The 20,905-nt window shown below is 63.2% G+C and overlaps 1 protein-coding gene across 1 annotated transcript; it reads left to right on the top strand.

Moving 5' to 3' along the window:
- Nucleotides 1-540: 540 nt before the first annotated feature.
- Nucleotides 541-20,802, top strand: COL9A3 (collagen type IX alpha 3 chain; the record flags this gene model as incomplete). Its single annotated transcript, XM_082645336.1, has 32 exons — nucleotides 541-618; nucleotides 1,188-1,256; nucleotides 2,446-2,481; nucleotides 3,118-3,189; nucleotides 3,818-3,871; nucleotides 5,023-5,058; nucleotides 5,290-5,313; nucleotides 5,585-5,638; nucleotides 5,963-6,016; nucleotides 6,408-6,449; nucleotides 7,563-7,619; nucleotides 8,028-8,081; nucleotides 8,716-8,769; nucleotides 8,963-9,016; nucleotides 9,458-9,511; nucleotides 9,858-9,911; nucleotides 10,683-10,736; nucleotides 11,658-11,711; nucleotides 11,806-11,859; nucleotides 12,045-12,089; nucleotides 12,242-12,295; nucleotides 12,376-12,429; nucleotides 12,924-12,977; nucleotides 13,081-13,152; nucleotides 14,207-14,242; nucleotides 14,753-14,797; nucleotides 16,161-16,193; nucleotides 16,368-16,514; nucleotides 16,686-16,740; nucleotides 17,269-17,451; nucleotides 19,613-19,690; nucleotides 20,548-20,802. The coding sequence occupies 32 exons, from the start codon at nucleotides 541-543 to the stop codon at nucleotides 20,736-20,738; spliced, it is 2,055 nt and encodes a 684-aa protein (XP_082501462.1). The 3' UTR covers nucleotides 20,739-20,802.
- Nucleotides 20,803-20,905: the final 103 nt, after the last annotated feature.

Below are 20,905 nucleotides of genomic sequence, written 5' to 3'. Positions count from 1 at the left end.
GCCCCGGAGTGGGAACCGGGGCCGTGGTGGGCCCTGTCTGACCCCTGGCACAGGCGTGTTCACCCTCTCGGGGGGTCTTCCTGGGCCTTGGACAGCCTGGGTCCCTCTCAGGACCCTGGGGAGGAGTATGGGACTCACCCGCCCCGCTGACAGGACTAGGACGGCCCCTTCTCCAAAGGAGCCCTTCAACGTGGGATTCTCCCTCTCCACACCCTGGTCGAGGACCAAGGGGAGAAAAGAGCCTCTTTCTTGCTTGCTAAAAGGTGTATGTGTGTAACTCAGCAGTCCCAGGATAATTTTAACTCAGAGGCTGGCCAAAAAAATGCCACTGGGTTTCTTTTTTTCCCCTGACTGGCTCGGCAGGGAGGCGCGGGGCAGCGCAGAAGCCCCCGCCCACCCAGGTGGGCCCAGCTGAATGGGGGGCTTGTGTGAGGGCCAGTGGGGCGGGAACTGGCATCCAGCCCACCAGCAGCCCCGCCCGCCGAGCCGAGCTCAGGCCGCTGCCACCCCGCCGGCTCCGCTCAGAGCGTGCGTGCAGCCATGGCCGGAGCCCCCGCCCTGGCCCTGCTCCTGCTCGGGCAGCTGCTGGCCGCCACCGTGACCGTGACCGAGGCGCAGGTGAGCGCGGGACCCCGGTGCACTGGGTTCGCCTTGGAAGGCAGCCGGGGTGGGGGTCCGTGGCTCTGAGGTCGGCGTTGAGCAGCACAGCCAGGGAGTAAGCTCCCCGCCTCGCCCCCGGGGTCAGTGAGGGAGCCGGGAAGCCCAGGGCCCCTGGCGACGGCGGGCACAGTCTTGTCGCCCCATAGCTTCCTCGCCGTCTCCCGGCTAGCCTGCACGGACGCCGGGACACCTCGGAGATGCGCGCAGGGGCTGCCCCTCCTCACCAGGCAGGGTCCGGTGCCAGCGCTGTGTCTCCACCAGAGAGACACAATGTGGCCTTTGTTCCTGGCGGGGCTCAGGCCCGACGCAGCCCCTCCTGCCCAGGCAAGGTGGCAGGGGATACTGCCAAGGCCCGAGGGTCTGAGGGGAGCCGGGGTGCGGGCCCCTGGACAGGCCCTAGCTCTCCTCCAGACTGGCAGGAGGGGATGCTCTGTCGGGCTGACCCCAGGGCCAACCAGGGGGACCCCCACCCCTGCCAGTGGGAGAGAGTGGGGATGCAGCTGCCTGATGACATTTCTCCATTTCAGAAAGTGGGGCCTCGAGGCCCCCCCGGCCCCCGAGGACCACCTGGGAAGCCAGGCAAGGACGGCATTGATGTGAGTGTGTGGGCGGGGATGGCCGCGGAGCTTCTGCAGGGTTCTCCTCCCTCCCCAACCTCCCTGAGCCCCAGGCCTGATGGAGAGAAAGCTAACTGCACCGCCCAGGGCTGGGGCGATGAGCCAGCACCGCTGTGGGATGTGAAACGGGACAAAGACGATCCTTGTTCCTTCTTGGGGCAGACCCCCCGGGGATTGCCTCCCCAGGACAGGCGGGGGTGGCTCCGTGGTGCTCTTTGGGCTGGAGGTGTGGGCACTGGGTGTGTGTCCCTGGGTCCCCAGAGGGGCCTGCTGTCCTCTTTTTCTGGGGGTAAAGACTGTCCCCCTGGGTGGGTCTCGTTGGCGGCTACTAGAGGCTGGAGCCAGCCTTGGACGGGGCTGGGGGCTGGCTCTGCCCCAGAAGTGGCATCCTCCAAGGGTGCCCCCCGCCTAAGCGTGGCCTAAGCCGTATGGGAGGCAGATGAGACCCTGAAGCCTGCCCCCAGGACCCGGCGGGCTGAGAGCCCCTGACTCAGCCACATCCATGGAAGTCAGGGCCCTCCTGGCCTCTCCTCACCGGTATTGTTCCCCGGGTAGAACCTGCCTCCTTCTGAGTCCCCAGGGCCCTGCCTGGCCCTCGATGGTCCTGAGTCTCCCTCCCGCCACCCCACCCGCAGGGCCGTCGCTCAGTGTGGCTGTATTGGGCCCTGGACCCAGGTGGCCTCCCCTCCTGGTGGGGCTGGGCACTTGGTGCCCCAGGGCTCCCCAGTTCGTTCCCTCTGGGGACGTTTCCACTTAAAGCCTGGCCTGAAAGCCTCAGGTTAAAGATTTCAGAGCCAGTGGCCGTCAGGGTGGAGAGGGTGCCAGGGTGCCTTCCCGGTCCTCTGTGTGTCTGGAGGCTGCCACCTCCAACCAGGTTTCTGGAGTTTCTCAGGCAGGCGGAGGGGTGGGGCTTCATGACGCCTCCCACCGTTTCTGGGGTGTCCCTGTGCCCTCAAAGTGGGCTCAAATCCCCAGTCTGTCCAGCTCACCCCTCTCCCCACCACCTGCCTCTGCACCTGGCCCTAGAGGGGAGGTGCCTACAGGTGTGGATGATGGGGTGAAGGGTTCCATCCTGCCTCCTGGGGCCTCCTCTGGGGCCCAGCTCTCCTCCCCTGGGCGGAGCTTCCAGAGGACACTTGGTCACGTGTGGGCATCTCCCTCTCTGCAGGGAGAAGTTGGTCCTCCAGGGCTGCCTGGGCCCTTGGTGAGTGTCCTGGCTGTGGTGGGGGTGGGCGGGGAGGAGGCCTCCTTCTAGTCTGGAGGGGACGGGTGGGCCTAGAGCAGTGGGGTCATTGACACCCCTTCCCACCATGCTGGGCCCTGGGTTGCCAAAGGGCGGCCTTGGAGCGGGGGCAGAGCGGGAAGAGGTGGGAGGGGAGTGGGTGGGCCTCAGCGAGTCTCCACGCAGGGTCTGGCTTTGAAGCTTGCTTGGGCAAGTGCCCCGGCAGGTCAGGGAAGAGGTCCATACAGACCTGCACATCCAGCCTGTCAGAGGTCCCACAAGTGAGCCGTCCTGGAGCTGTTCAGGCCCTGGAATTGAGGGTTCTGGGCTCATGGAGGGGCCCACAGAGGGGCCCACTGGCCCTTAGCTGGGGAGGCCAAAGCGTCTGGGTGAGTGTCCTACAGATGGGACCGAAGAAGGGTAGAGGGGCAGCGGGAGGGGGAAGCCCTCCTGGGGCCAGCAAGGGGTGGGCGGGGCGGCAGCGAGGGCTGGGGCTCCGGTGGAGAGGGGCCCATCTAGGGCTGCTAGGTTGTGCCCCGCTGGAGGACACTTTTCTCCTCGGTGAAGCCAAGGCTCCGGCTGGAGCTCCCCTCACGCCTCTGCCCTTTCCCTCCACAGGGACCGAAAGGGGCCCCAGGGAAGCCAGGGAAACCAGGAGAGGCCGGGATGCCGGGACTGCCTGGTGTGGATGTGAGTGTGCCGGCTCCTCCTTCTCCTCCCACGAGCCCCCCACTCCCCTCCCAGCCTGGAGGGGTTCCATCCCAGCGCCCAGGAGTCAGATTTAATTGCTGTTTTCCAACTGGGCCAGCTCAAGCAGGAAAGCCAGGCCCAAGAGTGTCTCCGGATGTCCCCCAGCAGGGTCCCTTGGCCTTCATCCCACACCCGTTAGTGTCTGGCCCTGTGTGCCAGACGACAGCGCCAGCGCACAGGAGAGGTGAAAGTCCCACCAGCTCTGGCTTCTCTGGGAACAAAGGCCCATTATCCAGACCCCTCCGAGCCCCAGGGTGCCTGCGTCAGGGGCTCCTCAGGAGCTTAAGGCCTGGCCCCAGGCCGGGGGGCTTTGCACGCACCGGAGGGGATGTCAGAGGGGTACTCTCCTGCCCGTTGGGCTTGCCCACTCCAGTAGGTGCTCCAGCCGCTGGCTTCCCACCAGGTGGGCGGTGGGTGGGGCCAGAGGGGAAGATGCCCGACCTGAGGGTCTTTCTGACCTCTCTTGACTGGCTTCAGTTAGGGCGGGGCCCATGCCTGCTTCTTCCCCCTGAGAGGGCACGTCCTTCCCACGTGACCCCTCCAGCCCTCCTTCCACCTCCCTCCCCAGGGTCTGACCGGGCAGGATGGACCCCCTGGACCCAAGGGCGCCCCTGGAGAACGGGTAAGGCAGGCACGGCGTCCAGTGGCTTCAGCTCAGGGGCGAGGTCCCAGCCAGGGCAGCCAGACTGAGCACCACCTGGCCACAGGGTGTGGGTTCTGAAGGCAGCTGCTGTGACCGCACTGGCTGGGCCCCGCCCCTGCCGTGGGGTGGAAGGGGGCTGGAGGGCATGAGGACACAGGGTGATGAGTGCCCCCCCCATCCCCTCTGGTCAGAGCTGTCCCAGCCCTCAGACCCTGCTGGGGGCGCTGGTACGGTTGGGGCATGACCAGCCCCACATGCCCTCCTCCTCCTCTGGTGAGCCGCTGCCCCTCTGTGCCCACCCCAGGGGCCCACGGCCACCCAGCCTGTCCCCCGAGGCTGACCACTGTTCACTAAAGCCCCCTTTCTGACCAACCAACTCCTCTTGTGGCTCCAGGTGCAAAGCTGAGACCAACAACTCCCTCTCCGTCCCCCCTTCGAGAAGTGACTGTCCCCCAGCCCTGGGGTGCAGAGGGCAGGGGGGCTGTGATGGGGAGGGAACCAGGACGCAGCCCTGCCTTTGGGACCTGGGCTGTGGGCGTGTTCTGAGTGGGAAACAAGGAGGAGAGTGGCTGCCTGCAGCCAGCAGGGCCTCTGATGTTCCCAAGGACGTTGGGGGAGTGCGGGAAAGTGGGGGAAGGGAGGAGGGGGGACTAGTTCCAGGCTTTCTGCAGGGAGCCTGGGGCACAGGAGGGGACCTCATCCTTGGCATGCAAGGCAGCAAGAGGACCAGGAGGGCGCTGGGCGGACAGGCAGGCCACCAGCTGCTGGAGGTTTGAGGCTGCCTACTGTGGACCAAGGAGGCCGGAGGGCTTCCTGGAGGAGCCAGGCATCAGGCTATTCTGTGTGGCTCAGGTCACACCTGGCATGTGCCTTCCTGGTGGCCCGTCCTGCCTGCAGTAGTGCTGCCAGGAAGGGACCTTTTCTGGCTTTTCGTCAGCAGGACTGTTGGTAAAGGACCAGTCCCAGGCCCCTGGGACATCAGAGGTCCCCCCAACCCACTGTCGGTCTCCTATAAAACAAGAACCCCCTCCTCAGGGGAGATGGACTTGGGAGGGGAGGGAACAGGTTTGCAAACATAGGCGACGGTGCCTGGTTCCAGCCCACCCCTGACGCCCCCTTCCCTCCCGCAGGGCAGTCTGGGACCCCCAGGGCCACCTGGGCTCGGGGTGAGTGCTGTCTTCTCCTCCTGGTGGGCGTTGGAGGGGCCCCCGAACGCCACGTCTGCTCCCCTCTGCAGCGTCTCCTGGGGGCTGGTCCCCGGGCTGGGGTCCTAGGTGCTATCTGGGCTGTGCCCCTCATCCCCAGCAACTCACCTGACCAGCTCAGGGGGATGGGGTGGGTGGTGGGCAACCTCCTCCCGTCTCCGGCAAGTTCTGACCCCATGCTTGGCATTGCAGGGCAAAGGCCTCCCTGGATCCCCCGTGAGTACCGATAACGCTCGTGCCGCCCCCCACCCCCGAGCATGCCCGCCACACCCCGAGCCAACATGGCCACCAGGTCCCAAACCAGGGCTGGGGGTGGGGGGCTTCTGGTGGGGGAACAGCGAGCTGACCCCTCACCCAGAGTCCCCATGCTTTAAGAGAGGGCAGGCTGGTCCTGTATAGGGATATGGGAGCCCGGTCTGGACTCCCCTGGGGATCCTCAGAGCTCCTTGGGTGCAGATCCCCATCTCTCACTTCTTACCTCCCCCAGGGAGAGGCCGGGGTGAGCGGCGTCCCAGGCGGAATTGGCCTCCGGGGCCCCCCGGTGAGTGGCTGCCAGGACTCCCCAAATGCAGCCATGGGGGGGCCTCCCCGCTTTCCTTCCCTTTTCCCTCCCCCTTCACCGCCTCCCTGTACCCCTCCTCTCCCTCCCCCTCGCCCTCTTTCTTGGTGGGCCTTTGTGGCTGATGCCCAGGACAGGGCAGCGCAGACCTCAGGACGCACAGGGCTGGGGCGGGCCAGCTGGGCAGCACTGGGAGTACCCCCATAGGGGCATCTTTGGAGGGGAGGCTTCTCTCTGGAAGTCGCTGGGCCCCTCACCTCAGGTGGGGGCTGGCCCTGCTCCATCTAAGCCATAATCCCCCCACAGGGACCCTCTGGACTTCCAGGCCTCCCTGGCCCCCCGGGACCTCCCGGCCCCGCTGTGAGTACTGGGCGGGGTTCTAGAGCCTCTCAGGAGGAGTCCCAGGCATTATGACTGCTTGGTGGGCTTGCCTCCCCTGTCCCCAGGGTGCCCGTCCTCAGGCCCCCCATGCCCCCAGCCCCAGCACCCATGTCCACGTGGAGAGTCCTGGCCACACCGCAGACATGGGCCAAGTCCAGGCTGGAGCCGTGTGCGTCAGCTGACCCAGGGCTAGTGAGGCTCAGGCCTGGTAGCCACCCCGCCCCAAGGGCAGTTGGTTTCTGTCATTGTCACATGCCCTGCAGGGGGGGACCAGCAGTACCTGGCACTGGCCACGGGGGGGATGAAGGGCCCCTGAGTCCCCTGGAGGCCTTGGGGGGGGCACGTCAAAGCTGGCGTCTTTCTGTTCCAGGGTCGCCCAGGGGTCCTCCCCGAAGGCACTACTGACCTTCAGGTAGGCACGTGCAGCCTTTGTGAAGCCCTTTGTCGGGGTGCCTGTCTTGGTAGGAGGGGCCTGTCTGGAGAGCACAGGAAGGCAGGGACAGGGGCCCCTAGGGACGGGTTCAGTGCCAGCGGCACCAGCTCTGGGTACGTCCCCCCCGGGCTGCCCCTCCCCGCCCTCACCGGTCTACCCTGGCATGCGCAGCAGCACGAATTGAAGTTAATTTAAGCAAAATCACGTGTGGGCCCATCCTGCCCCTCGGCACAGACAGGCTCCGGGTGCCGTCAGCGGTGAGCTTGGCTGCCCTGGGGGCGCAGACAGAAGGCTTCCCGACCACAAAAGCTTCCAGACCAGAGAGTCTGGGACCCACTTTTGGTTGTTGAGCTTTGTCTCTCTTGTCAGAAGAAAAACACTGACTTTGGAGGCCTGGGGTTCGTGGGCTTCGTTTGCACAGCTGTTTGTGGGCCAGGCCAGCACCCGGCCTCCTCGGAGGAGCGGCTGGAAGTTATTAAAGGGGAGCCTGGCCCAGCCCGCTTGCCCACTGGGACCCCTGCTGCCCTTGTCTCCCCCACCCGTGTCCTGCTTGACGGTTGGTGCTCTGAGGGAGGGTTTGGGGGTCTTCTGGAAAGAGGAGGACAGCTGGGGGAGGTGAACGTCACTGGCTCTGTGCCAGAGCAGCCGTGGAATGATCCAGACACCCCCATGCCGCCCCTGGGTTCGCCGAGCCCCCAGGTGTGGAGCATCCGGCCTGTGCCCGAGGACCACGTGTCCCTCCCTGAGGCACCTCTGGCACCGAGGGGACCCCTGAGCAGAGCTGGCTGCAGAGCCGGCGCGTGATAAAGGCCCCTTTGTGAAGCCAGCAGCCACCGGGCTGAATAGCTGCTTTGAACCTGTGCTGGGGCTGAGACATCGGAGCCGGCTATGAGGGGCCGGCGGCCATGCTCTGGCTCTGCAGCCCCGCACCGCGCCCCATGGTGGCCCTGAATGAGGCCCTGTCTGGGCTCCCCAGGAGGCCCCCGTGCGGCCCGAGCTCCCCCTCACCCACCCCAAATGGGCCCCTGGGTTCTGACCTCAGCGCTGCCCCTGTTTTACTGGGAGGGGTCTGACCATTCTCTTTCCCAACAGTGCCCGGCCATCTGCCCGCCAGGCCCCCCGGGGCCCCCAGGAATGCCAGGGTTCAAGGTGAGCGACCGCTGAGGGTTGACTCAGACCCCAGCTCACCTTCACACCCCAAGGGGGTGGCGGGGCCCCCATGTGGGCGGAGGTCCGGGGGGAGGTGGGCGTCCAGAAAGCCTGCCCTGGTTGCAGGATTGTTGCGGGAAGCAAGGGCGCTGGCCCCTGCCCTGCTGGGGGACCTTTTGCTCTGTCCCTGTGCCCCTCCACCCCGGTGACCCGCTGGGGGCTGGAGGGGCACTGAGAGAGGGCGTGAGGGAAGGCTGGCCTCAGGCCCCCAGACCCCTTCCCTGGCCCATCCCTTCTCCTCCCAACCGGGCCTCTGTTTCCCCAGCTGGGCTGGTGGGCCAGGCAGGCCTTAACTGGCTCAGGGCTGCTTGTGGGGTCTGCTACCGTCCACCCGCCGCTGTCTTTCAGGGACCCACCGGCTACAAAGGGGAGCAAGGAGAAGTCGGCAAGGATGGCGAGAAGGTGAAGGCGGCTGGCGGCTGGGTGGCGCCCCGGGGGGTGGCGGGGAGGCACAGGCACCTGGGGGCGTGGGGGCTGGGACTCTGGCAGGGCTGCGGGTGTGTGAGGACGTGCTGGCTGCATCTCGGTGCCCTCTGATGGAGCAGCTTCTGTGCACGCCTCCCCTCGGGGCCTGGCTCTTAGAGCCGGGTGATTTGGGGCAGGGCCTCTGGACAGAGCCCCCAACACCTGGCCTCACACGGAAGCTCCCTGAGCTTGGGCAGGCCCGCTGCGGGCTGGAGAAGGTGGGCCTCAGCCCGAAGTGGTCCCCAGTAGTCCCTGCCACCCTCCCCCATGGCCACTGCCCTGGAGGGCATCTGTGCATCCTCATCCACAGGCTGCGGGTGAGGCTGGGTTCCCTCTAGCGCGGTGCGAGCCGCCAGACTGCCATGTGAGCAGCAGAGGGGCTGGCCACCGCCAGGAGGAGGTGTCTGGGGAGGGCGGGGGAGGACACGGTGCGACCCTTCTGGGCCTTGGGGGCTCAGCTGTGAAGTGGGGCGACGCCCCGCACGGCAAGGGCTCTGGAGGGGGAGTGGGGCAGTGGGCTCGGAGAGGTGCGGGGAGAGCTCGGGGCTGACGCCACCCACCTCTCCTGCAGGGTGACCCCGGCCCCCCTGGGCCCCCTGGCATCCCAGGCACCGTTGGGCTGCAGGTGAGTAAGGGGAGGTGTTGGACAGGTGAGGATGTGGGGTGGGGACAGTCCACCAACTCCCAGGACAGGAACCGGGTGCGGGTCCTGAGGCAGGGTTTTGGGGAATATACCAGAGCCCTTCAGCGGCTCCCGGGAGGTGTGCGGTCCGGGGGCTGCCGGCCCAGGCCCTGCAGCTCCAGCTCTCTCTCTGCAGGGTCCACGGGGCCTACGAGGATTTCCAGGGCCACTCGGACCCCCCGGGGACCGGGTAAGTCCACCAGCCCCCCGCCACCTGACCCTTGAGGGGCTGTGGGCCAGCCCGAGGTCAAGAGGTGGCTGGGGGGGCCACCTCCAGACGTTAGATGGGCCCCTTGAGCACGGGTCCTCGCCAGTGGCCACAGGTGGCCTGTGTGACCGCGGCCCTCTGGGCCTCCACTCACTGGATGGTTCCCCAAACCGGGGCCTGTGAAGGCTTTTGTGGCTTAGGCCCAAAGGGAATGGGAGAGGCAAACAGGGGACAGCAGGGGAGGCCTTGGCAAATGTGGGAAGGGGAGGGGCTTGGGGACCACTGGGGGGCTGATGGGGGAAGGGCCTGCTGGGGGGCTTGGGTGGGGGGCTCCCGGCAGGCCTCTCCAGATGGAGCCGGGTGCTCTGGGGGATGCTGCCCCGGCTTCAGAGGAGAGGCTCAGGTGCCCCTTCTCCTCCACAGGGTCCCATCGGATTCCGAGGGCCCCCCGGGATCCCAGGAGCCCCTGGGAAAGTGGTACGTGTGTCTGGGGGTGGGGGGTGGGGGGTGGTCCCGTGCAGGCCCAGGCTCTCTTCTCTCTTGCTCACTCAGACGCCTCCCCCAGCCCCACTGGGCTGCCTATCCCATGGGCACACCTGGGGGGAATCACATGTGGCACACCTGGGCAGGTACCAGTGGGCACACCTGGGGGGAGGGGGCAAATCCAGAGTCAGCCTGTCCTTCGTGGGAGATCTGTGTCCTCTCTCTTTCCAGACATGAAGTGAGGTGTGGTGAGTGTCCCTCTGGCCTCTGTGACCCTCAGCATTGTCATCCTGCTCTCCCACCTTCTTAACTCTCTCCCTGTCCCCCCTTGTCATTGCAGGGTGACAGAGGCGAGAGGGGCCCAGAGGGGTTGCGCGGCCCCAAGGGCGACCTCGTAAGTGAGAGAGCCTATGTTCTCTGGGTCCTTCCTTGGGAGAACCTGATCCACAGGGCGGGGTGGGGGGGTGCGGGGAATGGACGGTAAGTCCAGGGAGGCGAGGGGCAGCTGCCCTCTCCTGCGGGTGGGGGGGAAGCCGCTGGACAGTGCCAAGCTGGGCCTGGGGGTCCCAGCCCTCCGCCTGCCCAGGCGGCTCCCCCAGGAGTCCCCCGGCCTTGTTGCCCCCGTGGCTCCTTGAAGCTCTCCGGAGCAGCAGGGCAGGGTCCGGAGGACCACACTTCTGAGTGCGAATCCTGGCCACTAACATCCGTCAAGAGGCCCTGGGCAGTGGGGCCTGATCTTGGGCCAAGGATGCCCAGCTGTGAGATGCAGCAACAGAGAAAACAACTCTCAGGTTAAGCAGAGCATAAGTGAAGCCGAGAGATAATAAGCATCTCACGAAATGAAGTGACCGTCTCTGAACCAATCTTGTCTTCCCCTGGCCTGAGCCTAGCGGCTGGAGGTCCAGGAGGCGGCCATGTGATGCCGCAGCATCCACAGGATCCTAAGATAGCTCCCGGGGTGACGGGCCTTTTCCCCTGGGGGTCGGGCCTGGCCTACACAGCTGTCCCCTGGCCCCAGCTCAATACCCGGAGTCTAGAAAGTGGTGTGCACTGCAGGTCTAAGGCTCCCGGGCCTACCTCCCCAACCCCCTCCCCTGGACCTAGTGAGGTATCTGGGAGGAGCAGTCCCAGCGGGCCTAACTGCGGTCTCTTGTGTGTCTTTCAGGGCAGGCCTGGTCCTAAAGGCGTCCCTGGCATGTCCGGGCTGGTCGGAGAGCCGGTGAGTGCCCGTGGATGCCAGCATAGGGGCGGAGGGGGCTCTGCCGGCCCCTTGCTCCCTGCCCTTTGCACCTGCTTCCCCGGGAGAGTCATGCTCCTCCCATGGCCCTGGGCTATACTCGGGCCAGCTGCGCAGGCCACTGGCCCTCCCTTGTCTCGCTCTGCTGTCGCCTTCTGCACATGCCTAATTGTGGGTGAAGGGCCTGCACACTTGCATTTTGCCGGAGGCCACAGAATCTTTTGCCATCTAGACCACACAGAGGTAGAGGGTCTCGGGCTGAGCTCATCTGCATTCCAGGGGCACGTGAGGGTGGGTGGGGGACTGGGTGGCACAGGTGGGGGGCATTCTGAGGGTCCTGAGCACTGGCCCTCCATACCTGTGCCCCCTCATCCCTGCTATGTGCCCATGCTCAGCCCAGACCCCCACTTCCTCCTGGTCCCCACCCCATCCTGGCCCTAGAGGATGGGCCCCTGGGAGGCCACCTGGGGTAGCACAGCCTGGCAGTGGGAGGCTGAAGGAGGGGAGGGAGGGACCCCAGCTGCTCTCCTGCCACCTTCCCAGCCCATGGCTGTGTCTGAGATTCCAAAATTAGTCAAGCCTGTGGGATTCGGCAGTCCTGAGCCCAAATCCTGGTTCCCAAGCCTCAGTTTCCCCGTCCGTAAAGTGGGCACAGCAGAACTTCCCTGGGGCGCGTGAAGAGTCTGGGCAGACGCGGGACGCGGGGGGCAGTGTGTGGTCTGGGTGCATCCTCGCCGCCCTCATCTGCGTGATCGGAGGGCAGCACAGGTTACTACCTGCCCCCTGAGCCCAGGAGGACAGACCTAGTGCAGGGGGCTGCGGAAGGGAGGGGCCTGGTGGGCGTGACCTGGAGGATGACCAGGCTGATTGCCCACTGGGCCTCACACCATCCGCTGTCCTCAGGGCATGCCGGGCAAGGATGGCCGGGACGGTGTGCTGGGACTTGATGGTGAGAAGGTTGGTACTGGCTGGCGGTCTGTAGGGGAGGAGGGTCTGCAGGGAGTTCAGCCTCCAGGGCCTCAGCACCCCATGTCCCCCCAAACTCCCACAGGGAGAAGCTGGTCGCAATGGTGCCCCAGGAGAGAAGGGTCCCAATGGGCTGCCGGTGAGTGCATGGGGCTCCTGCCGTGGCCCCAGGGACAATGCCAGTGGTCATCTCCCGTGGGTTCCTGAGTGGGGCAACTGCAGGGGGCTGTGCATCACGGCCGGGGGGGCTGCAGGAGCCCCTCCCCCTTGGGGGGACGCTCTGCCCCTGGTCTTGTGTGCTGACCTCTGACCTCTGACCTGCAGGGTCTCCCTGGACGAGCAGGGTCCAAGGGTGAGAAGGGAGGACTGGTATGTGGCTTCTTTCTTCTGGGGAGGGGAGGGGGGAGAGGGGGGAGGGAGGGGCAAGGAAGTGGGGAAGGGGGAAGGGGGTAGGCCGCAGCCTGGATCCTGGGCAGAGGGATGTGGGCGGAGCTCACGGAGGGCTCACCCCTCCCCTGCAGGGCAGAGCTGGAGAGCTGGGCGAAGCTGGCCCCTCAGGAGAGCCCGGTGTCCCCGTGAGTATCTGCAGCCCTCACCCCCAACCCGAGTGTGCGCGGACCCCGCTGACACCCCCTGTCCCCCTCCCCGAGTGTAGGGAGACGCTGGTGTGGCCGGGGAGCGAGGCGAGGCTGGCCACAGGGGCTCAGCGGTGAGTCGGGGGAATGAAGTCTGGGGTGGGGGTGGGCATGGAGCCACAGCCGAGTGGCCCCCTTTTCTGTGTGGGCTGCGGTGGCGTTCTGGATGCATGAATGGGCTGAGCCTGTGAAAGCTGGGACATGGTGGTAGCCAGGCTCGAGCTGTCCTGTCCTTAAGACCTCTGTGCTGAGGAAGCAAAGTCCCAGCACCCAGCCGGCCGAGGGAGCACCCCACCTTGGGCCTGGGAGGTGTGGTGGAAGCACCCCGCCTCTCAGCCCCACCATAGACCAAGATAAGGAAGACATCGGCATCGGTGCCCCGCGCCAAGTCCAACTGACACACGGGGCCCGAGGGCATGCCTGATCTCTGCGACCCCCAGCTGCCCCCCCAGGATCCCTCCCACCTCTTTCCCCAGTAACTGGGCCAGATGGCTGGGGACCAGCTCCTGTGTCTGCCCAGCCCCGGCGGGGGAGGCGGAGCTGCACTCACACTCTGTCTGTCTTTCAGGGGGCTCTGGGCCCGCAAGGCCCCCCCGGAGCCCCTGGTGTCCGCGGTTTCCAGGTGGGTGAAGTCTGCGCCCAGGGAGCCCAGGTGGGCCAGCTGGGCTGGGGAGGGGCCCACTGGGCTCCATGTGGGTGCTGACGTGCTGCGTCCTTGTCTGTAGGGCCGGAAGGGCAGCATGGGGGACCCCGGCCTGCCCGGCCCCCAAGGCCTCCGAGGCGGCGGGGGCGACCGGGTAAGTGGCTGTCCTAGCAAGGGTGTCCCGCTCCTGCACCCCACCCACAGTCCCACGGGACACACAGCGGCGCCACGTCAGCGGCCCCCAGAGGCACCTCACACCGTGGGTGCGCAGTAGTCGGGCACTGTGGGTGTCCCTATTGTCCCATGATCTTTGGGGCACAGAGAGCCCCAGTCTGGGTGACCGGGGGCCCCGGGAGGAGGTTGTGAGCTGTGTCTGGGCTCCGGCCTGGCCACGCTACCCCAGGTCCCAGGGGAACCTCAGGTGCCTTCCTTGGCCGTCCGCCCGCCTGCTGGCAGTGACAGGACCCAGGAGCTGCCATCTCTGGCGCCCCTTCATTCCGGGCCTGGCGGGCCACAGAAACCACGGCCTGCAGCTGGGAGAGTGGGCCCTTCCTCAGCCTTCAGGCCAGAAATGCCAGGGGTCAGGGGCATGCCAAGGGCACCAGGGCCTCCAAGAGGTAGAGAGAGAGGCCCTGGACACTGCGCCCGTCCCCGTGGGGGCCAGGGGCCGGTTACTGTATCCCCGACTCCCCGGTCACCCTCACCTGCACTTTGAGGTCACAGGGAAGTTTCACTCTCTGGACCCCTTGGGCGGGTTCTTCCTCACGCTGCTATCTGAGCAGATGGACAGTTTTTATTTTAACATTTTAGGGGTGATTCTGGCAGTTCCCAGACATACCCCTAATCCCGCAGTCCCCTGGAAAGATGATCAATACAAACTTCGGGCTCTGACTCGGCAGCTCACATCGGGAAAATGCCGCACGATCCAAACTTTTTCCGGTGATGCCGAGCCCAGAGGCCTTGCTGTCCGGCAGCAGGGCCCGTGAAACAATCGCGCACCCCATGTGGGGCGAGGCTACGAGCCCCTAAAAAGATGAGGGCTCTACGGGAGGATCCCAGCACACTTAGGGGCCAGGATGCCAAACGTCCGGGAAGGAGGCTGTTTCCACAGCAGCCCGGGTGCCCCCAGCTCGTCCTGGCGCCACAGCGGGTGTGGGTCGCCCAGGGATCCCTGTCGTTTCTTTAACGCTGAGCCTTTCTCTGCCCAGGGCCCAGGAGGAGCTGCAGGCCCAAAGGGCGACCAGGTGAGCGACCGGCGGTCAGGTCAGCTGTGGGCTGCCCGCTGTCTTCAGGGCTAGGGGGCATCCTTCTCATCTCTCTCATCTCCCTCCCTCTCCCGCCGCCGCCCCCCCCCCACACAGGCTGACAACTCTGGGCACCCAGCCAGACCCGGGACCAGTTGGCTCCTGGGTACAACGGGGGCCGCCTGTGGCCTGGGCGGCTCCTCTGGGACCCTCAGAGTGGGGCGTGTTCCCTGCTGGCCGTCTGGGTTCCAGGAGCAGATTAGAAAAGTGTTTGTTCTCCAGGCAGCACCTTCTCTCTGGAGGGCCCAGGGGCAAGGGGGGCGGGGCGCAGCTCTGCTTCTGACCCCCCGGGAGCACCAGGAGGACCTAGAAGAGTCTAAACCCACCTGAGGCTCTGCTTACTGTCTGCTTGATGCCTCGGCCTGGGTCTGGGTGTCAGGCACCGGCTCCCACCAAGGTTGGAGGATGGCAGCGTGGACAGTTCTTCAACTTTGAGCTGTGTCGTTTCAGGGCATCGCGGGCGCCGATGGCCTTCCTGGGGATAAAGGAGAACTGGTGAGTATGACTAAGTCGGCCTCACTTTTGACAACAGAACTCGCCGCGTTCGGGTGGGGGGCTGGGGCAGGGCAGCCTCTGCAGGTCCAGGCTGGGGTGGGCCAAGCTGAGGGCCGAGGCGCAGCTGAGGTCCTGGCTGCTGACCGGCCCCTAAGGCAGAAGGTGGCCCCAGGCCCAGCTCTGGGGTTTTCTACCCCCTCCCGTGCTCCATCTGCGGCTCCAGCATGAATTAGCCAGAGTTGAGACTGAGCTACAGAAAACCCTGCTTCCACAGAGCTAAAACTCAGGTTGAGTTTAGAATAAAACCCGGATGGAGTTCATTGACAGAGTCACACCTCAGGGGGGTGAATGAAACGGAACAGTCAGGGGGTTGGGGGATAAAGATCTCCGTGGCTCCCACATGGTGAGGGTCTCCAGTTCTGTGACTGAGCCCTTCTCTGAGTCTAGAGGAGATGGAAACGGCTCAGCCCCAGGGACCCTCATCTCCAGCACAACCTTGTAGCCCAGAGCCAATTTTTCCCAGCTTGAGCTGAGATGATCTCAGTCGTGTGCGCAAGTGTTGTTCATCTTGGTGAATTCCTAGATGACCTTGACACATGGGACCCTGGGAGCAGCCCCCCGACCTGCTCCACCCCCGCCTGCGTGGCGGGCAGTGCCCCTCACACTGGGCTCTCAGCGACTTACCACTCAGGCTGTCTGAGCTGAAAAGCCTGGCCCCTCCATCTCCCTCTGGCTTCGAGGGGGGCCACCAGCTGTGGCCTGAGCAGAGGGCGGCGGCGTGGATGGATGAGTGGTCCTGGGCCGTCTGCTGTCTGGTTGGGGCCCAGTCCCTGTCCACGTCCTGCCAGGCAGCTTCCTGAGGTCACAGCTGGAGAAGGGGGAGCCTTAGACACAGAGACCCTCAGCTCCGCCAAATGTGTAACAATAAAGACGCAAGAGGGAGGAGATATGGGGACATATGTATATATATAACTGATTCACTTTGTTATAAAGCAGAAACTAACACACCATTGTAAAGCAATTATACTCCAAAAAAGATGTTAAAAAAGATAAAAAAATAAAGAACGGGAACAAAGTAAACATGGATGAGAAAAAGGACTATGCAGCTAAAACACTCTAGGGAAAATAAGTTTAAAAACATCAGTAGCTATAATACAATCTCAGCAATATAAAACGAACCCTAGAATAAAAAGGAGTAACCACTGTGGCTATTGTGATGCCATCAAATAGCAGCTTCGTGGATGACTTTTCTCTTCCGTCCCCAACTAATAACCGGCTACACTGGATCCTGGGGAAATAATTCCCACCAACTAGCAACACGCAAGTAACTAAAATGCACAACTTTCCTTCTGCTCTTTTGCAGGGTCCCAGTGGCCCTGTTGGACCCAAAGGAGAGGTGAGTGCCTGGCAGAGGCTGGCTCCTCGGGGCCCCCGGGCCAGCCCCGGGGCCCTGACGGCCGTGCAGATCTCAGAGGCCTGCCCTGGTCAGAAGTCAGGAAACTGCGGGCCCTCCTTCTCCCGAGGGAGAAGCCCATGCCCTGACCCACCCCTTCCTGCTGTTTCCCTCTAGTCCGGCAGTCGAGGGGAGCTGGGTCCCAAGGGCATCCAGGGCCCCAACGGCACCAGCGGCATAGACGGTGTCCCGGGCCACCCTGGCCCCATGGGCCTCCAGGGCGTGCGAGGCGTGCCTGGCATCACTGGGAAACCCGGAGTCCCGGTACGTGTCTCCTTTCTGGAGCCAGTGCTCATTGGTGTCGGGCTTTTCCTGGATTTAGATCAAGTCTATTCTAGATGATCAAGGTTACTTTGCAGAGTGTGATGGTGGGGGTGCCTCAAGGAGATGCCAGCATGCCCCCAATACGATGATGGACTTTGGGGTGAATTTCAGGGCAAAGAAGCCAGCGAGCAGCGCATCAGAGAGCTGTGTGTGGGGATGGTCAGCGGTGAGCGCCCTCTGTCCTGTCCCATCCCGCCCACGGCTCCGCCCCTGGAGCTGCAGCCCCTCCCACCCCCAGCCCCATCCTCGCCTTCACCCCATCCCCACGCAGCCTCCCCTTCCACCACCTTCCAGCCAAGCCACGTTCCGGGCTGGCCTACCGCCCGCGGTCCTCGGGGTCTGCACTAGAGGGGGCCCCCCCGTGGGGTTTGCCGCGGTGCCTGGCGCACCGGGGATGTTCTAAACGTCTGCTCAGGGAAGTGGTCACAAGGGTCAGAGAATCGTGCCCTTTCAGCTCTGACAGACCAAGCGGACATCTTTTGGCCTCTCCAACCCATGAGCTCTTTAAGGAGCTCCTCTCTAGGGCTGTGATTCACTCTTTGGGTCACCGAAGACTGGGACAGCACCTATCACGTACCCAAAGCAGTTAAAGCCCTTTTCAGTCAATGAGCAAACTTCCTTTGAAAGGCAGCATATTCGCACTTTATATGACACACTTCTGACGAACAGATGTCTGATCTTTGTTTTCCACAAGAGCAAATCACACAGCTAGCCGCGCACCTGAGGAAGCCCTTAGCACCGGGGTCCATCGGTCGGCCGGGTCCCGCCGGCCCCCCCGGCCCCCCGGGGCCCCCAGGCTCCATCGGTCACCCTGGGGCTCGAGGGCCCCCTGGATACCGCGGTCCCACCGGAGAGCTGGGAGACCCCGGACCCAGAGGTGAGTGCAGTCCACCCACCACGCGGCCACACGCCAGAGCCCCCAGCCAGTACCCCAGCCGTGAAATCTGCCCCCACCACGCAGAGAGGCTCCCCTGCGGGGACAGGGCGGGGGAAGAGACCCAGAGGGGAAATGGGCCCAAAGTCACCTGGCCTTCAGCCAGGGTCCTTCCGGCCTTGCCGATCCATGTCTGACACACACGTCTGAGCTGCCTGGGGGGACCCCTCCCCTCCCCTCTCCTCCCTCTGGGTCCACGGGCTCATCTAGAAAAGCCCTGGAAGGTTGAGCCATTGCTAGAAGCCGCCTCGGGTAGAGCCCTTCATGCTTTCAGGCCCAGCTCGGTTAAACCCACGGGTGTGACAACGTTTTTCAAAATGTGATGGTTTTCTCAAATACTGTTAGAATAACATCTGGGGGAGGAGGGTTGAGAAGAATGTGAGGAATGAACGCACAGGAGCCCCATCTGTACGGAACAGCACTTCCCTTCATGGAAACTGGCACGTGTGACCACTTCTGTGGCAAAAGGCAAAAATTATAAATCAAAACTCCATCTTAGGGAACTAGGGACGAGCTGAAAGGAGGCGAGAATCTTGGTCCCACGCGGGGCTGCGATCGTGGGGACGCTTGGTGCCCAGAGAGGGAGCCGTTGGCCACTAACCTTTTCCAACAAGGCCTTTACCACGTAGTTCATTTTAAATTCTAACCACGGCCGCCGGCCTGCCCCCAGGCAGCTAGCCCCACGGCCCCCATTCAGGATTTAAAGTTCGTGATTGCAATGTGTTCCTAACTTATTGACCAAACAATTTTCTGTTTCTGAAAAACAGCTTAAGAAAAAAGTTTCCAAGGGAAACTTACTTCTGTGAGCTCCTTTTGTCCTCTGTGAGGTTAAGTTAAAATACCTCAGCAGATGAAAATGCTTCCAGAATTAGAGGTATCATTTCATTACTGTTAAGACGCCGGGAGATTGAATAGTTTCGACACTACACGGCAAACGTGTCAAATGCACCTTCTCACACCGTCCCAAGTTTACCATCAGACATCTCCCTGTTGTCTTGGAGACGTGTGTGAGTTCTGACCGTCCCTGGTCCGTCTGTGCCAGTACAGTCTGCGGGACGGATGGTTGTCCTCAAAGAAAGACCAAACAAGGTTTTCTCCAAATAGGGATCTGAATGCCTTTAAGACATTTGAAAATAAAATTCAAAAATAGCATTGATCACTTTATGGGTTCTCAGAAAAACTGCACAGCAGAATTCAGGGGAGGCCGCCACACGGTGCAGGGTCAGCTGTTCCCTGGGGCACCTGCCTCGGGGTGGGGATGAGCGAAGGTTATTGTTTGAATTAAATGAGAATACATACTGTAGGTCTTCAGGCAGAAGCCACTGTCACGGCTGGGCTTCCATCTTCCCCCGGGGACACAGCAGACCAGGGACCTGCTCTGGAGGCCAGGAAAGCCCAGGCCCCACGGGAGGCCCCGACTGCCCGGCCCTGGGGCTCTTGATCCTTTGTAGAAGGTGTGTTACCCTCTGCGATGGGAAAAGTGACAAACACCAGCGGAAAGGAAACTGGCGTCACTGCTTTTACCATCAGGCAGGATGGACCGCGCCCAACAAGGCTGCTTGCCTCACTGAGCGTCACTACGTTGACAAGAGGCTCAATTTTCCAAGAACATCACTCGGGATAAGCTGTCTGCAGCCAGCATCACACACAGCGCAGGCCGACAAGCGGGCCCTCGTAGCAGGGCCTCAGCTCACCTCCCAGAGACCAAAACCAGCTGGAGGTGGAGGAGGAGTGGAGAACGCAGTTCAGGGGACGTTTTAAAACACCTTAGATAATTTGTCAAAAATCATGTTGAACATAGGAATACAGGGCAAACACTCAGCTGTTTAACAGGCATAAATATTGTGAACAAACTGAAAGTCCAAAAATGCAGCTCTGAGGCTGGCGAGTCACGTGGGTGGGTTCATTCTGTCAAATCCATCCAGCCCGACCGACACTTTGCCGTGTGTCCTTTTCTAAATGTGTTTTGATTCAGTAAAAAGCTTAGGAAGCAGGCACCCTACTTGTAAAAAGGCAGGATCACACACTCACCCGCAGCAGAAGTCTGTCTTTGATCCTGAATCAGGGCTTCTAAGCAAATGTGTATGTCACTTGCCCTTGACAGGAAACCAGGGGGACAGAGGAGACAAAGGCCCAGCCGGCGAGGGCCTGGACGGGCCTGACGGAGACCAAGGGCTCCAAGGTATGAGGCCGCTGTCACTAACGCTACACAGGCATCTCTGGGTGACGGGCACGTCTCATCCTCTTCTGAGGGAACAGCTTTTCTCCCGACAACGCACCCTTAGATGCCAGGTTAGGGACTGTTTTAACGACCCTTTAATCAGATCACCCTGTGTCTGTTTTAGTTCAGGAGTTTCAGTTAAATTCTATTCAACTAAAGCCATCGAGTATCTATTTCAGTTAAATTCTAACAGAATTTTCTCTTAAGTGACCCACATGTACCCTGCATGTTGACACTTTTCATGTTGAATATAAATACTTTGCCGAGAGGGAGGAGGGCAGGCCCAGCCGCGGTCCATCCCGAGCCTTCTCGGGGGCTGTCCCGGGGCCACCGCATCTGCACACACGTCCCGGGAGCAAACACGCGCCTGTCGGCCCAGCTGCTCGCTCACTCCGTCCCTCCCCGCACCCTCAGCTCCTGGTTTCTCCTCTGCCGTCCACCTGCCCAGGTGCCCACCACCTGGGGGCGGGGGGCTCTCTGCCTCACGCCTGGTCCATCCCCATGGTTACCATCCCCATGGTTACCATCCCCATGGTTACCACCATCATCGTCAGCATCCCCCTCGCTCACCCCAGACCCATTCCTCACATGGCACCAGCTGACCCTTCTCAAGTCCGAGCTGCCCTGCTTAGGACAGAACCCAGACTCCCGCGCCCTGGCCTCTGCCCTCGCTGTTCTCCGGCCTGAGCGCGCCTCCCCTGGGCCCCTCCCAGAGTTAAGAAACGAGCTACAGAAACACAAGACTTGGGTTGGCTGAACGGACACACCACTGATGTCCTCTCTCTGTGTCTCCACTCACCTTCCTGGTGTGTCTCAAGGACCACAAGGCGTGTCCGGTGTTAGCAAAGACGGCCGCGACGGGGCCCACGGAGAGCCTGGGCTCCCTGGCGATCCTGGCCTTCCCGGTGCTGTTGGCGCTCAGGGGACCCCCGGCATTTGCGACACCTCCGCCTGCCAAGGAGCCGTGATGGCAGGGGGCGGGGAAAAATCAGGTCCCAGGAGCTCCTAAAACACAACTTCAGGAAGCGAGTGAGAAAGTGATGCCGACTGAAGCAGCCAGCTGTGCGAGGACCCCGCGGGGACCAGCAGCGTCCTGGCATCAATGGTTGGACACCGCCGTGCCGTCCAGCGAGGCCTGCCCCTCCTTGTCCTCAGTGGCGGCGGCTGGACACTTGG

The sequence above is a fragment of the Mesoplodon mirus genome (assembly GCF_964341445.2).
Source record: "Mesoplodon mirus genome assembly, chromosome: 15".
NCBI classification, from domain to species: Eukaryota; Metazoa; Chordata; class Mammalia; order Artiodactyla; family Ziphiidae; genus Mesoplodon; species Mesoplodon mirus.
Note: the sequence above shows the minus strand (reverse complement) of the source record. Positions and strands in the feature narration are given on the sequence as shown.